This window comes from Mustela erminea, chromosome 19, assembly GCF_009829155.1.
Source record: "Mustela erminea isolate mMusErm1 chromosome 19, mMusErm1.Pri, whole genome shotgun sequence".
NCBI lineage: Eukaryota > Metazoa > Chordata > Mammalia > Carnivora > Mustelidae > Mustela > Mustela erminea.
In genome coordinates this window covers 27,816,660-27,833,797 of record NC_045632.1, presented here as the reverse complement: position 1 = coordinate 27,833,797, position 17,138 = coordinate 27,816,660, and the positions used below count along the sequence as shown (strand labels likewise).

At 53.0% G+C, this 17,138-nt stretch overlaps 1 protein-coding gene across 1 annotated transcript in view; it reads left to right on the top strand.

Annotated features, from left to right (window-relative positions):
• The window catches only part of ZNF423 (zinc finger protein 423), a 332,667-nt gene that overhangs the window by 95,386 nt on the left and 220,143 nt on the right, over window positions 1-17,138 (top strand). The window contains exon 3 of the mRNA XM_032323398.1: window positions 14,353-14,553. Coding sequence (XP_032179289.1) covers window positions 14,353-14,553 — 201 coding nt within the window. The remainder of the gene's footprint in view (window positions 1-14,352; window positions 14,554-17,138) is intronic.

Below are 17,138 nucleotides of genomic sequence, written 5' to 3'. Positions count from 1 at the left end.
AAAATTTTATTTATTTATTTGACAGAGATCACAAGTAGGCAGAGAGGCAGGCAGAGAGAGAGAGGAGGAAGCAGGCTCCCTGCTAAGCAGAGAGCCCGATGCGGGGCTCGATCCCAGGACCCTGGGATCATGACCTGAGCCGAAGGCAGAGGCTTTAACCCACGGAGCCACCCAGGCGCCCCTGTTGGCCCATGTTTTAAACTTCCTGTAAATGTTGTCATATTTTACTATATTGCCATAGCTTATCTTTTTTTTTTTTTTTTTAATTTATTTGCCATTGTTGGTCTTTAGCAACTCGCTTTCTTTCTCTCTCCAAGTCTTGTTTGGGACACGGATCCTTGCTGATGCTTGTTTCCTTGAGGCGTGGGGCCCCCTCTGTGAGCGCACTACCTACCCTTCATGTGCCGTCCGTCTTCTCCATGGGAATGTAGACGCTGCCTCCCTCTTTGGCTGTTGTCAACCATTGTGAGGTGGAGAGTCTCACAGTGAACTTTGGTTCCGGAGCATCTAAGCATAGTAACCTTGACGTGGAATGGCTGGACCGAAGGGCATGGCTCACACCTTGTGAATCCCTCACATCCCCTCTTGGCTTCCGTCCATCAGCCCTGCTCTCCCTCTTGTCACGTTAGGCGACTTCTTTCCCTGTGGTTCCAGACAATGTGTTCTCTCAGTAGCCCCATTTGGTCACATGTCTGTCCCCGATTGACCGATTGGCCGGGTCTCTGGCATCCAGCCCCCAGGGAGCCTCCAAGGGAGAATGGGAAGGGTGGCCCCAGGGCACATCAGTGTGGGTGGCCAGGCTGGGGGGGGTGAGGGGGCGCTAACCACTGCCACTGCTCAGGGTAGCCCTGCTCCGTGCTGTTTCAAGGAAGTGGCTCTCCTGCCTTTTGTCCTGAGCCGTCTTAGAAAGTACCAGTCTCTTTGGAAACAGCAGTGAGTGAGCAGATGAAAGGGCCTAGGTCTCTGTCTCCTCTTTGATTTACAAGTACCAACCAGGGCAGCGATCTGTGTATGCTTTTCAGAGGTGGGAAACTGAGGCTCCTACGGGTCCCAGTAGATCCCCGGAGGTGTCTGTGGGACCCGCTGGACCTGGGAAGGTAACTCTGCACTTCTCCTGAAGCTTTTTCCTGGCTCTCCCCTCCTGGAATGGCTCCTAGAATCAGTCCTGCCATTTTACAGATGGGAGGATCAGGCCCGGAGCTGGAAAAGCTAATGCTGCCCCTTCTTTGTTTCTAGCTGTTCATCTAATATCCTTGACACAGGTAACAGGTGGGGAAACTCAGGCTCAGAGATGAGATGACTGGACCGGCCCCGGTCACATTGAGATTTTCGGACAAAAGTCAGAGAACAATGCAGGTCACCTCCTTGGTTCCCACCAACGTTGCTTCCACCTGTCCTCACCGTAGCCTTGTTTCTCTGCCACACAGCATGCCAGTCTAGCTGCCCAGATCCCACCTGTCACCTGCATGGGGCAAGGAGAGAGTCCACTGGGTCCCCGTCCCCTCCAATGCAACCCCTTGGGCTCCCCACAGAGAGTCTTCTCCTGCCTTTGATGCAAATTCTTGCGCTTCCCTGATAACATTCTGGGCTCTTCTTAACGCGAGGGGGTCAGCTGCGAGGCATCGCGGCAATTTATAATTCTTGAAAATTCTGTTTGGTGACATGAGTTAGCATTTAATAGACACCCGGCCACCTCCTCTCTCCCTATTGTGACAAGCTCCTGGCAGAATCCTTTTGAGACTCAGGGTAATTGCACCACGCTGGGAACGGGAAGACCACGTCGCGCTTGAGTGCGTCTCACAAACGTCTCCACAATAGACCGTCAGGTATGCGTTTGCTTGGCTTCAAGGTAATGATTTAAACTTAATTTGACCCTTGATGAGGAAGCCCGTGTTTCTGGTCGGACGCAGTCTTTCAGTTTGGGCCTGCCTGCCATGCCTTCAATGGTAACACAAATAATTCCTTCATAACAAGTGCCTTTCAGAGGATGTCTGCCGCTGACAGCTAATATAGAATTATTGCCCCTGAATGCATTTCTGTAATTACTTCCCAGAGATCTGTCTTTGTGTTAGAAGACATTTCACACTTTAGTAACATAAGTGTTTTGGGAGAGCACGAGCAATAATTAGGAACAGTCTTCCCGTGAAAATAAACCTAAAAAAATTATAAAAGCTAATGCTAAAATTGGTTAGAGTCAGGGAGGAATCTCATTTGAATTTGATTCATGTATATTTATTCCAAATATAATAACCTTTCCTGTATGGAAACTTTTATTATTTATTATTATTTTTTTTAAAAAACAAAAGCAGTAAAGATACAGAAGAGCCCGCTTTCTAATTTTTTGAGCGATACTGAAACGGAAAACTGATTAAAAGTGACAAGTGGCTTTGAGACGGAATAAAGAAGCGTAATCGTGGAGCCCTGATAGGAGACGTTCGCGGTAATGGAAAATGAAATGATTCACAGTGTGATCAATAAAAAATTAGCAGCATTTAATAAAAGGTTTCTGCTTCATGTTGACTAAAGAACATCGCAAGCCGTTTGACATCCGAGTTAAGTGACGGTTTGAGGATGAGCGGGGGGGGTGCGGGTGTGCGCGTGCATATAGATCACGCGGATATTGGCCATTGCAGAGGAGGCGGCCGGGCCCCTGGGGTGGGTCTGGAAGTTTCCTTTGCGCTGCCCACTTGACCTTTGATCTGTGGTTAATTCTCTCCCGGTCTCTCCGTTCCTCATTGTGTGGGAATGTTTCTCCGAAAGCAGGCTCCTCTTGGCTTGGCGGGAGTGGGCCCAGTGCACCGCCCACTTAAATCCATCTCCTGGGAAGCGCCCTGCCTGAGGGTCGGCCCTTTCCATGTGTTGTGTGGGGCCGTTGGCTTTGTTCTGTCAGCTGTCTCAGAATCTAGGTTTTTTTTTTTTTTTTTTTTTTTTTTTTTGGAAATTTCTGGAATGTCTTACAGCCTGCGTGTGTGACTTGACACCCTTTTGTGGGCCAGAGGGAAATCCGTGGAAAGCTGGCAGGCCTTAGCGAATGGGTGAGGTTAAGTGGGGAGGGACGTCTGTGGTCTCCCAGAGAAGCCCTCTGCTTGCAATGGGCCCTTGGAGGAGTCGGGGGCCTGGCCTGGGGGTTTGGTGGGATCCAGCTGCTGGCAAGCTGAGCGTACCACCATTTGGCTTCTCCCACAGTAGCAACAACACGGTGAGAACCACTCCATCAGACATGCTCCCCGTTCTCCAGGCGCTGCTTCAGTATTCCCTGGAACGCTGCTGCACACCAGGCTGTCTCCATGCCCAGAAACTTGTTAATTTTTAAAGGCTTTACACAGCATTTCCACTGTGGCTCCCAGCCTCCTGGGCCCGGATGGGAGACTGGGGTTAGAGGGTCATTGGGGAGGGCCGGGCGGCAGCCGGGGAGCCTGGGTGGGTGGTTCCTGAGGACCAAGGGTGGGGAATCCCTGGCACCCTCTGCATCTTGGGGCGGCGGGCAGGACTAGGGGCCTGTTCCTGGACTTGTGCCCATTTTCGACCCTCCCCAGAGATGCCCAGCCTGGAGCCGGATCTCTGAGTGTCAGAGTAGGAAGGGCCTTTCCAGATGGTTTTGTTCCTGTGTTCACTCCACAAGTGTGTATTGAGTCCCTGTCCTGGGCCCGGCCCGAGGCTGGGTGCTGGGCGGGGGGAGGGGCAGCAAGATGAGCGAGACTCTTGTTGACCCGACCTACCTGGGGTCTGTACACTGACACAGGAGATGGTCAGGGACCCTGCAAAGAAAGGGCTGTGGCTGTTGTGACCAGAGCAGGGAGGAGAAGTGCCTAGGGAGTGTCCCGAGCTCATGGGTGACTGACCCTGGGGGGCTGAAGGTTCACTGAACTGGGCCACGGACAGTGAGGGCCAGTTGACTGGGGGAAATTTTGCATGTGTTCTGGTCTTGCAGTGAAATTGATAGAAAGCACTGCCCTGTGGGGTTCCAGAGTCTGAAGTGGACAGAATGGGCTTTTCTTGATGCATCGGAGTTTTGCCCTCAGGCCGCCCCCAGTCCCGCACCTGCCCCTGGGACAGGGATGAGTTGCTAAGGTGCACGGTTTTAAATATTGCTGCTCCACGGTCCATGCCTTCATTTACAGACAGGGGTGGGGGGGGCGGCTGAGGTCCAGGGAGGGTGCGAGGTGCCAGGACTCCCCCAGTGACCTTGCTGTGGCCCTGGGACTCTGGGCTCCGTCTGCATAACCTGTGTTTGCCTTTGACCCTGAGCCACTAGCTCAGCCTGGCCGCTGGTGCAGTCTTGGGGGGCACACAGCCCTTCCCTGCCCCTTTCTCTTCCCCACAAGGGGCTCCTCTTTCTGTCCTGGCCGCCAGGGGGTGATTTGTGCCCCAGCAACCTTGCCTTGAGTCTTGCTCCAGGTCCGGGAGCAATTAGGAGCGCCAGGCCACGGCGCTGGCCACAAATTAGCTGGATTTATCGAGCTCCCCATGCTGCCCTGCCGCCCTCCCTCCCCTGCCTACCTCCGGCCCCGCTTCTCCATCTCCTCCTTCCCAGCGGCCGTCGGAGACCAAACATGACAGCGAGGAGAGGGCAGAGTGGTCACAGCCTCAGGAGGTCCCGGCGCACAATTTTCATGGTTCCAGGGTGGCTTTGTCCGACCGCTCCTCATTACTGCATGCGGCGAGATCAGTTTTATTAAGATGGTGAAGCTCGGAGGAGCGACACTGTTAACGACTTGCTGGAAAAATACACCCCCCCCCCAACCTTTTGGTGGGGGTGACTGTGATTGCTTTTTCTTCCCTTCCTGCTCCATCCCTCGCTCGTTCCCTCCTCACCTACCACCTTTTTCTTTCTGCTCCTTCCCTTGCCCATCAGAGCCAGGAGTCGGGAGCTGGGTCTGGGGGCAGCCGCTGCCTCTCTCTGCCTTTGGGTTTGGGCTCAGCACTTGAGCATCCTCTGGGAGAGTCGTCAAGCATTCGTCCTACGGGTATGGACCCCAAAGGGGCCAGGAGCTTTTGATGGAATGTCAGCCTTACCCCCGTTCAACAGCTGTGGTTTTGGTCTTCGATGCACATACAGCACTGAGAATACGGACCGGCACGCAGTAGGTGTTCAGCAAACGTTTGTTGACTGACTTGATGTGTATGGCGTTTGTGTCCCAGCTCTTGGGGAGTTTGCTGCCTGCCAGACCCCTGGGTGGCAGAGACCTGGGGCAACCTGAGCAGGAGACAGTGATATCATCCTCATTTTTTAGGGGAGGAGAGGGAGGCCCAGAAGCGTAAGCCACTGAAGTCACATGGGGGAGGATTTGACCGCAGGTTCTAAGTCTCCAAAGAAGGGACGCTTCCCTCGCCGCCCGGCGAACAGGGACTCTGGGCTCCGTCTGAATTCCTGTCTGGGGGAGAAGGAGCTGAGCGCCATGGGCTCAGGGTGCCTGCGGCTCTTGCTGGACATGCTTCATGGCAAGGGCCCCCCAGACTGCATCCAGCCCTCCAAGGCCTATTGTTTTGTCCACATCTTGCTTCCTAAAACTTGAAGTCAACATTTGAAAATCCAGGGATGTCACATAAAAATATGGATTTCCTTGTTAAACAAAAAACAAAACACAAAACAATAGAAGTCAGCCGATGTAGCTGCACTTGGCATCAATTTTCCTTATGCTGACCATGGAGATAGAGCATTTGAGTAGGGGACACCCCCTTGGGTGGGTGTCTATCTGCCCTAGCCTCCCCCACCTGATCTACTCATTTCTGTAACAGTAGAGGGCACTGGAGTTGTGAACTTTGGTCCAGTCATGGGCTGAGTGATGGGGGAGTGGGGCCTCACTCACCCTTTTGGACCTTGGTTTTGCTTTCTGTGAAATGGGTGTCATTACATTGCAGATGTTACAGGGTAATGTCTCCCTTGTGGGGCCACGGATCCCTGGGTAAGAGATGCAAATGAATTAAAAGATCTGGTCTGAGGAAAGTGATCACCATTCTCTATGCTGCTAATCATTTGGGGGCTCAGGTTCTAGAATTCCTGGCAACTAAAGAGGACCCCCTCCAGAAGATTCTAGTCCATTCTATGTTCAGAGAAGGAGGCCTGGTGCTGGGTCCTGCATCGTCAGCCGGGGAGGAGCATCCCAGCAAGGCTTAGCGTGGTGCAACCAAGTCAGGTTCAGCATCTGACTGACCGTGGCTTTGAAATTCCATTCACAGAGCCGTCAACACTGACAGGGGAGCAACAGGCGTGCGCCCCCACCCCCAAGACAGCCATCCGGAAGTTGCTTCCTTATTTAAGAAGCGGAACTTGGACAGCAAATTATGTGTTAAAATATTTGCCTACAGCTCTGCTGCCAAGGGGACCCTTTAGGCTGAGTGTTAAATGTTATCCTGCTGCCCGCACTGCAGATATTCCAGATCTGAAGATAAATAGTGGCTGCCTCGTGGAATTTGGGGCCAGCCACGGATGCACGAGCAGAGTTTCTAATTGGGGTTGGCAGGCTCCCGGCCCAGCCCCTCCCGGCCTCCATCCCACCAGCCCAGGCATGCATGAGAAAGTGCTCTCAGAGACGGTCCTTCCCTATAGGCAGAGCCCAGCAGCAAGCTCAGGTTAAGCCAGGGATTCGACCCAGTGCCCAGGTTCTGGGGGTGCTTCCTCCCACCCTGGCCCTGGGGAGCATGCTGCTAGTAAAACCCTCTTTTTTTTTTTTTTTTTTTTTCCCCTAGGAAACAGGCAGGCTGTTAGGACGGAGTATGCGTTCTCTATTACAGAAAAATGTTGCTCTAGGAGAAACACTTTGGAAATGGTAGACACCTTCCTAGGCTAGGAATTCTATTGGGAGCCCCACAACTACAAACAGGGGGAGCGCGCAGGAGACCGGGCTTGTGAATTGCAAAGTCAACGTGTCTATACTGTGGGCCCCAGGGGTTGGGTAGGACAGACCTCCCCCCACCCCCACTGCCCCAGCAGAGGTCCCACTGTTTCCGGGAGGAGGTGGGCTTGTCACTCATGCAAGGTCACGGCGGCGGAAGGGGGAGCCCGGACTTGAGCCTAGGACTGTCCTCACCTGCTCCAGGGGACTTTCTTTTCTTTTCTTTTCCTTTCCTTTCTTTTTCTTTCTTTTCCTTTTCTTTTTCTTTTTTTGTTTAAGGATTTTCTTTATTTATTTGAGAGAGAGGGAGTGAGAGAGAGTATGAGAGAGGAGAAGGTCAGAGGGAGAAGCAAACTCCCCATGGATCCGGAATCCCGAAGCAAGACTCGATCCCGGGACTCTGGGACCATGACTCGAGCCCAAGGCAGTTGCCCAACCAACTGAGACACCTAGGTGCCCCCAAGGGGTTATCTTGTCTGTAAGGATGCTTTTGTGCCTTTGGGTGGCTCTGTGCCCTGACATTCTCCATCCTTAGGCTCTGCTAGGACTCCCTTCATGCTCCGGCTCCAGAGTAAGTCATGCGCTGGTTTGAGTGATGACAGCACCAATAAGACCAGATCGCGGCCATGCTTCTCTCGAGTTTTATTGTGCGCCGGGCTTTGTATAATATTACTGCATTACAATAATTGAACTTAGATTTTTCTCCGAGAGGGTAAGGGACTTGTCCAAGGTCCCCTATCTGGGAAGCTGTGGCCTGGGGGCTTGAACCCAGACGGGTTGGCTCCATAGTCCTTTCCGTTCTTTGTCCGTTGTCTGGACAGTCCCTGGAGCGTGACTCCGGCTGTCTGCCTCCGGTGTGTCGTCGCTTAATGAGAGTCTGTAAGGCAGCAGCTCGGCCCCGTCAGCCCTGCGGGACCCCGGCACAGCCCTGCCTCGTGCTTCCTGCACGGTTGGGCTCCCCGGCCGAGCCCTGGTCGTGCCTCGAATTCACTGTCCAGTGGTTCTGGTTGGTGTGGGGGTGGATGGTGCCGCCGCCCTTCGGAGTCCGCGCAGGAGAGAGGATGAGAAGTGGCGAGGGGCAGTGGGGGGACGCTCCAGTCCTCCGGGGGCCGACTCGTCTGCCACCCCACTGTCCCCTGGCACTGTTCCCGGCTTCCGCTTTGCTCTCCGCTCCCCTGCACCCTTGCCGTGCACCTTTGCCTCTTCCCGCCTGCCCAGCCCAGCCTCCTCTGGGCTCCTCTGAACCCCACAGGGCTCCTGGCCTCACACGTGATCCTGGCCATCCGTCCGTTCGGGCGAGCCTCACCTCCACCTGTCACGTCCGTCACGTGCAGGCTGTTCACTGACAGTAAGAGGTCAGTGTCAAGCAGGAGAGGGACTTGCTCAAGGTCACTCAGGGGCGTGGTGGGGGTACTGCAGCGAAGACTGGGAGCTGGGCCCCTGATGGACGGGGACCCACGCTGCCAGCATTTCCCACCTGTACCTCCCTTCCGGCATCCGTGGATTCATATATTGGCTCATTCGCCAAGCCCGTCCTTGCCAGACTCCATGCGGGCTTTGAGGCCCCCAAGATGAATGAGGCTGGGGAGCACCCCGTATGTGGTAGCAAATGTGTGCGTGTTACGCCTGGCATTCAGTAGATGCTCAATACATGTTTGTGCGGGTGAACGAAGGAAAGAATGAATGACCGTGTGTGATTACTGGCACCGGGATATCTCACGGCTCTGGAGCTCTGCCCTTGTTTTCTCTGTCCTGGGCCTCCGGCCTCCACTGGGCAGGTACTCAGCCGTGGGGCCCTAGAGCTGGGACCCCCGCTGGTCCCTTGTTGGTTCTCAGGGTGCGCAGGGCTGACCGCTGGCTAAGGAAGGGACCCCCACAGTCCCTCCCAGGAAGAGAAGGGGCGGCCTTCTTACGGAGGTCCCTGCTGGCTCTTGTGCTGGCGGGGGCCTGGGGCCAGAGCCAGGAGACCCTCCCTGGTGTTTGCAGACTGAGCCTCCTCCGCCGGCCCTTGGAAGCGGTGAGGGCCCACCCGCCCTGACTCGTGAGCTCCAGAAGCCTCATTGAGAAGGCAGGAATTGTTCAGTTTCTAGACCTGGTGGCCTGTGGGCAGCCAGCCCCCGCCCCCCTGGGGCTGATCCTCTTTCCCTTTCTCCCGGCACCGGGCTCAGCCTGCTGTCCCTTGCTTGGCTCTTCTGCAGACATCCCCCTTTTGCCCTCCCCATGAGGTGGTTAAGGAGTTGAGGTCTGTACTCAGGAGGCCCGGGTTTGGGTCCAGCCCTTCCCAGTACGTGTGACTTGCGGGTGGGCTTGAGCTGTGGCCTTCTCAGCGGCAGAGTGGGGATGCTGACCGTCCCTTTTGCATAGGGCGGCTCTAATGAGGGCACAGGGTGTGAGTGTGCAACAGTGCTGTGGTCAGCATCACTCAGGGTGTGGGAGTGGGGAGGGGTGTAGACAGAGCCGCTTCCCTCTATCCCTGACTTGGTTTCTACTACCTCTTCCCTCAAGAGGATGGGGCCCCACTTTTCTCGCTGGGTGTCTCTGCCGTGCACCCTTTCTGTAGGGTCCCACTTGAGTGAAAGCCCTTTCTCGTGGGCAGTGTTTCAGTGAGGCTCTTTAGACCTGGGGTAGGGCAATCCACTGCTTTCTTATAAAAAGTGGTGAATCGAGAGGGTTTTGTTACTCCTCTTTTTGCTCCTAGAAAGTTCCATGAACCCGTATCTTGGGCTCAGGGACTGTGGGGTGTATGGATGTGGTGTTGTGGGCTCACCAGTGTAAGCATAGCCTCTGCCTCCTGCTTTGAGGAAGAAGCTGACAAGACAGAGTGGCCCCATCATACATTAGGTTGAACCATTTGAGGTGGCCAATATTCAACTTCTTTGACCCATGGAGATGGCAACTTAGTATAGTTCAACCTAATAATACTTACCGCTTGTGTTAACATTTGGACATGTGTTTCTTTGAAACTGATCTTTTCATTCAGTTGAACTTGACTGAGTCTCCACCGTGTGTCTGTCTGTTGCAGGGGCTGGGGAGACAGTACCGAGCCCAGAGCTCCTGCCGTCATGGAGCTTGTGGTCTGGTAGCGGAGCTTTCCAGCTGTCTGTTGCTCTCTAACAAACCACCCCAAAAGTCAGTGGGCTAAAAGCAAGTTATTTCACACAGTTCTGTGAGCGGAGTGGACTTGGTTGGGGGTCCCCCTTGACATTTCTCATGTATTTGCCGAGTGAGTTGAATCTGGTGTCATCTGAAGGCTTGTTGGGGTTGGATATCCAAGATGGAGCACTCTCACGGCTGGCACTTGGTACAGTTAGGGGGGCTTCGCTGGTGCTGTCCACTGGAGCAGCTACACTCTTTCCATGTGGCCTGGGCTTCTTGTGGTATGGCAGCCGTGGTCTACTTGGTAGTGTGTCCCAAGAGACCAGGAGATCCTGTGGAAGCTGTAATCCTTCTGACCTAGAAATCCCAGAACATTGTTTCTGTTACATTCTAAATGTCAAGGGAGGCACTGCGGCCAGCCAGGCCAAGAGGGCAATTGTGGAGGGGAATTAGATCTCTCTTCCTGATGGGTGAGTGCAGGGTCTCACTACAGAAGAGCACTTGGGATGGGAGGTGTTGCTGGTGCTGTCTTTGGAAAGTGCAGGGTGCCACAGGGGCAGGAGGAGGAAGAAAGTTAACCCACGAAAACATGAGTGTACATTGTGCCAAAGGGAAAGGCACTATGGGGATGGAGGACTGGGGATCCATGTGACATTGGTGCTCAGGCCTGGAGGGAACCCTGTTAGCTGGGGGCAGAGTCCCGGGGGAACAAGGGTGTGAAGCCCTGGGCAGAACAAACTTGTGGTTGAAGGGATTGAAAGAAGGTCTGTGTGGCTGCGGGGTAGTAAGTCAGTGAGGTCGGCAGAGCCCTTACTGGACCTTCGGGGCTGGGACAAGGACCCTGCAGATGATTGTGAAGGGTTTACAGATTGCTCAACGGTGTTTCATCGAGTCTCTGCCGTGGGGAGACTGTGTAGCTGGGTGGTTAGGTGTCAGACCCAGCTGTGTTTGAAACCTGTCCCTGGTGGCCGGTGTGCACAAGGGTGTGCATGTCCGAGAGCAGCTAGGCTGTGAGTGGTCCAGGGGGCAGCGTGGGGCTGGGGAGGTGGGGAGCTCTGTCCATGGGCTCGGTGACCCCCAGGGAGAGGTCTCCAATCACACCTGCTCAGCTCTGGCCTTCCCAATCAGCCCCAGGAGGACTGGGGTGGAGCCGAGGGAGGGAAAGGCTGCCAGGGCCTGTTCTCCAGAAGTCCTTCCTGGCCCCCGAGGCCCGTGGGGAGAAGAATAAGCTCCTCAGCCTGCTGACTTTGCTTCTTCTGGGAGGGATGGTTGGAGAGACCAGTGGGTCACCTGTTTGGGCCCAGAGATCACAGTGTCAGAAACTCGGGGCAGGACTTAGGGTGGGGACTCAGGGCTGGTGGCAGCCTCCGAGCCCTTGCCTTCTCTGTGCTCGTTCGGGACTCGCAGGGCTGGATGGAGGCAAGACCCCGGACGGGCAGGGCTGCCCCCGATGAGCTCGAGCTGTATCACTGCAGGAGCGAAGGTCCATCCATCCATTCAGTCTTCGGGCTTCCTGCATAGCAGCTCCAGGAGGGCCTGGAAACGAGGAGACCCCAAGAGTGTTGCAGGGGATGGCTCTGTCAGAGCAGTCCCCTCCTGGGCCTCGGGGGACTTAGGGCTCCAATAGACCCCAGGCCTGGGGGAAGGGCATGCTGCTTCACGTCAGAAGTCCCCTGCATGGCTCTGGATGACCCCTTAGAGCCTCTGTTTCCTCCTCTGCAAATGGAAAAATAGCACCGTTTACTCTTTTCCCCTTGTGTGAGGTTCAGAGACCGCGGGCAATGAAAGTGCTTTGCGGGGAGTAAAGCCAGCCGGATGGAGGAATTCCCGTTTTGAGGTTCTGATTCTGCTGCTGCTGCTGCAGAAGGCCCCTCCAGGACTGGGTCTTCAGGGGGGTCCTGCTCCCCAGCTTCTTCAGGCCACTGGTCTCTCTCTGGCTTCCCGAGGGGCAGGCTGGTGGGTCGTGCAACCCACCCCCCACCCCGGGACCTCAGAGGATGGGGGGGCCCCCACCTTTGCTTGCCTCCCCTCCCCTGCCCCTTTGTGCACAGCCACCTTGCCTTCCCATTAGTAGATAGTGGCAGGGGAGGTGACAGTTCCTTAAAACAGATTTATACTCTTGGATGACTTTATGGGTTTTTGCCTTATAAAAACCCAAGAGTTGACATTCTGATTTATCTACTCCTGAGTCAACAGGATGTACCAGATTTAAAGAGATCAAATGCATTGTAATGTTTGTGGTTCCAGTTGTAGATTAGATGAGCTATTATGGAAAGTGCTGCCAAGTAAATAGGGCCAGGGAAAAAAAAAAGTAACAAGGGGATAATTTAAATATGTCTATTAAATTGTGTGTTAAGTAAAGTAGCACAAGCGTGGTGCCGAATGTAACTTACTATCTGGAGAGTTGGTGTGGTAGATAAAGCCGGAATAATGCTTCTCCCCCGCCCCCCCCACCACTTCAGAACATTTCTTTTTTTATTAAGGAAAGAGACTGTAAACTAGGAAATTCAGAGACGGGCGCTTGCTTGTGTAACCGTGGTTGTGTGATGACTTAAAATATCAAAGGCTCCAAATGATATTTCTCATTTCTTTGCTTTCTATTTCTTCTCGCCACAGCAGCAGCTGATCAGATTTCCTGAGATAAATATGCTGCCTGGCTTTTAATGGGATTTCTATATTGCCGGGAGTTGGCGTGTTCTGATCATAGAAGAACCTAAAAATTGTACATCCCTTAATTGGTAAGAAGAGAGATGTTGTGATGGGCCACAAATGGAAACATTGATTTTTACTGCCTCCGAGCTGTTGCAAGCAGCGTGTCAGGCCACGTTCCCCGCCACGGAAGGCGGCAGCTGGTGCTCCGATGAGCTGATTTGTGTTCACAGGTTCCTGACGTTGGGTGCTTGGAAGTGCGCGTTTTGTGCAGATGGGAGAAATAGAGCCCTTACAACATTATCTGTTTCTAAATTGAAATATTTACAGGACGGTGGTTTCCACCTCGAATCGAATGCACTCTTTGGTTCGTTTTTCTTTCTTGCTTTGGCGACTGGTCCATGGGGGTTTAGAGGTTGTGTGTGGAAGGCATCGGCTGTCACTGCAGTGTTTTAAGCGACACGCTCGTGTGCACATGTGCGGGTCCACGTGCCTGGTTACATATACGTGTATGTTTGCAACGAGGTTCTTCCACTTAATAGAGATTTCTTTCTTGGGTTCACCTCAGTGCTGGTTTCTGGATGGGTAGATTGTTTTCCAGGACATACCGTGGATTTCCCAGTTCAAGTCTCTGTACTTTAATGAAGAAGTTTAATCCACTGACATTTATTGGGATTACTGATATCGTCTCTGTGTTTTATTTACCATGATTTTTTTGCACTTCGATTTACAACTTCTTGATGTGCCCTATTAATCTCTCAGATTGAGGCTGTGCTCCGTTTCCCAGCTGTGCAGGGAAGGGCAGTGGACAGGAGTTAGGATGTCGAGTTAGATGTCTTTTGGTACTCTGGATATTGGATCCCCCTGCTTGGGTGTCAGGTGCCTCACCTATGAAATGGGAGTAACAAGGCTCTGTGGGCAGGGGCAGGACTACATGACTGTGTGAGTTCCACTTAGCCCTGGGATGTGCAAGCCTGGGAGAGGGGGCTATGCATATGTAATTGAGGCTTTGAAGAAGCGTGTGGGACACTACATGAAACACAAGGCATCATTATGGTCATGAACTCATTTTCCCGTACAGTTTGGCCACTTGTCTGCATAGTGCTAAGCACAGAATAGGTAATTTATTTTACAGAAATTGGTCGGATGATTCCAAAGCTGGTTCTCACCATCTAGACTTATCCCAGGGCATGAGTGAGGGCTCAGGGGCAGTTGAGTTTGGGATTTGACTATCTGTGGTTTTACAAACGCATGTATTTCCTTGATTCCAGGATCAGGACATCTTTGCAAAGAACTGAGCCGACATCACCACCCTGGGAGGCTAGCCGCGTGGCTGGGGAACTTGGCTAAGAGATCTCCCTTGCTCTTAAATTGCGAGACTCTGGGGGGGAAACGAAATGTTTAGGTGCTTTAGGAGCGGCAGATGGAGGCTCTGGAGAAGTGTGTAAGAGAATTGGGTTTTCAGGAGACAGAATGCGAAGGTATTTTCACCTCCATGATGGGTCACGACCCCCAGCATCCATGCGAAGGGGGAAGATGACAGGAAATCCCCCTAGAAGATTTGCACCAAGAATTAAAGAATCTAGTTGAGAATTATGGCACTGCACGCTACAAAAAAACCCCATATATCAATATACTGAGAGGTGTCAAGAATAATGGACCCTGGGAGGTAGAGTAATTAAATGTATCTTAATAAATGCCGGGCGATTCTTTTAAAACGCTTTCCCAAGACCCCGTCGGCTGACATGGACTGTATTCTTCCTGTTGGCAGGAGGCCTGGAAGGAGAGCCGGAGTGTGATCGGAAAGCCAGCCGCGCGCTGGAAGACAGGAACAGCGTGACAAGTCAAGAGGAGAGAAATGAGGACGATGAAGACATGGAGGATGAGTCAATTTACACCTGCGATCACTGTCAGCAGGACTTCGAGTGTCTGGCAGACCTGACGGACCACCGGGCCCACCGCTGTCCTGGAGGTAATGTTAAATAGCGCCGGGATTCTGACAGGTGGTTATACGGATAATTGGACATAGCAACAGCTTGAAGCCTCAAGTGAGATTAAAGAATTAATAATGTAATTTTACAGTTAATGTCATTTTATTGTGGTGTCTTGGGTACCCTGTATCCGCCTTTTAAATAAAATTAAAAATAAAAGCAACAGCTTTCTGGCAGGCAGGGAGTCGGGGGAGGAGCCCGGTCGTTCCTCCCCCCAATCTGCCATCTCTAGAGTGTGAGCCCGAAGCAAGTAGGGTCTGCACCCTGGATTTCTGCAAGGCCTTTTGGAAACCCAGCAATTAAGAGGTTGTTAGTGCAAAGTTAAGTAGCTTAAGTGTGGAAAGCCGCGTGAAGGAGGGAGCTCCGAGGCTTGGATGGGACGGGGCGGGGGGGGAATTTCAAAGGCCGACAAGAGCCCCTCCAGAAAGGGAAGTGGTTCCAGTCCTGTGCTCAGCCATCTGCATTTCTGAGGAGGAGAGGTGGCTCAGAGCTCCTCTGCCAGACCTGACTGTGGCCCTGTTTCCTGTGACCTGGAAGCCTCAGAGAAAGGGCCCACGGCCATATTTTTATGGGAGCGATTTAAGGCGTCATGAGACATGTATGTCTGTGTGTCTGGATCCTGTGGTGTGGATGGAGTGGGAGAATGGGGGCCTTTGTATTGCCTTGGGTGTGGCAGCCATGCTTACAGGGGGAGGGGGCTGACATAGTTTCAGGCCCTGAGCTGGGAGTCCAGAACATCTGTGGTCCGACATCCCTCTCCACTGTGTCTTTGGTTGCAAGTCTTTGGATGCTGGGTTGTGGGGAGAGGAACTAAAATCTTAGACAGTATTCCAAAGGGAACCTGTCTCCTATTTTGGGGGGGGACCATTGCTGCTAGGAAGCAGGTTGGGGCTCAAAACTCTAGCTTCTTCTACCTTACATGCCTTTTTAGAAGTTTGAAAGCCAAGTGTTTGGGGAACTATGACTCTCCCTCTAGTGACGGCTGTACCTGCACAGCCTTGGTGAGACAAAACTCCCTATTCTCAGCCTCTGGAGGAAACAGATAACCAAAAACAGTGGACCCAAGAGGATTCTTACAGTTTTGGACTTTTGGGGGGCTCAGCAGACCAAACCTCAGTCATTTGGAATTTGTGCTATTTCAACCACAGTCAGAGGTGATGGCCAACTTAGAAGCTTAGGAGCAGAATTGGAGGATATATGGGGTTGGCTTTTGAGGCCCCCCATTTCCTGAGGGGAAATACTGAGGCATGAGAGGGGGTGGTGATTGACCGAGGTCACCTAGGGATTTGGTGGCCGAGCCAGGACCTCTCTAGGACCCCGGGCTGTATATGCTCATCCTGCTTGAGGAAACAGTAGATGGCTTGTGTCTTTCTTGATGTAGCCCAGAACTGAGGTTGGTATCAATGATATGGGAATGAAATATTGTTCCTGACTTGAAAACACGATCAATGAATTGATCTTCTAATTAAGGGTTAGAAAATACTCTTTATTTTTGAAGTGTGAAGGAACACTTGGGGCTCTCCTAGCACCATCCCAGGGCCCCTCAGGAACCCCTCTGAAGTGATGCTGTGTTGAGTCTCCATGGCTCTCGCAGTGAGGCCCCATGGCCAGCACCACTCAGTTCTTCAGAACCAAGGAGATCCTCTTTTCTCTCTCCACACTTTCGAGAACGGTGGTGTTTCCGGGTGGTGAAGGGCCAACGTGAGGCTTCAAGGCTGAGTATCGGGGTTCTTTGCTGGAAGTGGTCACTGATTGTGCTTCAATCCTGGGCAGGCTTCTTTTCCCAGTGGCTTTCTCCTCTCTCCATTGCTGCAGCCTGGTTGACATCATGATGGCTCTGTCTGAGGGGCCTTCAGCCACGGACTCTCCCCTGCTTCCTAGTAGGACCCCACTAATGACCTCCATGGGGACATGGAAGCCAGGAATCCCTAAGCCCTGGGGCATCGGAAGGGAGTCACAAATTCCTTAAAAGAGTCTGGGAAACGACCTTGCCTAATAGCATCCCTGAGAAATTCATTACCGCCCAGGAAAGGTGTGACCCAGTCTGGGAGAGTCTCCCTGACATGGAGGAAGAATGTCAGGAGTGATTTTCCCTCAGGTCTTAGGTTCTAAGGATTACCCAGTGACAGGATAAACCCCTGGGAATTGTGTGTGTGTTATTCAAAGCAGGTCCTTACCTCGGCCTCCTGCATACTCTCTGATCTGCCGTGGTTTCCCACTGTGTCCCCAGAGATGTTTCTGGAACTATTGGGGTGGGCATCGGGGCCTGTCTGAGGGGGCTCTGATACCCACTCCGGTCAGAGCTGTCCACATTAAAAAGTCTTCTATATATTGGGCTGTATATTGGGATGTGTGATAATTGGCTTTTGCTTTAAAAACTTGGAACTGGCACAAAAATGCAATAGCAGTCCTCCCGGGCCAGGCTCGGGGGCTGCTGGAGGCTCACCGTTGGTCATCCAGCCGCTGGACTAGGGATGGGGCAGGTGGGCAGTGTGGACACTGTGTCCCCCTGGAGGGAAAGGTGGACCCTCAACAGCCTGACAAAGGCCATTTCAGAGAGGACCAC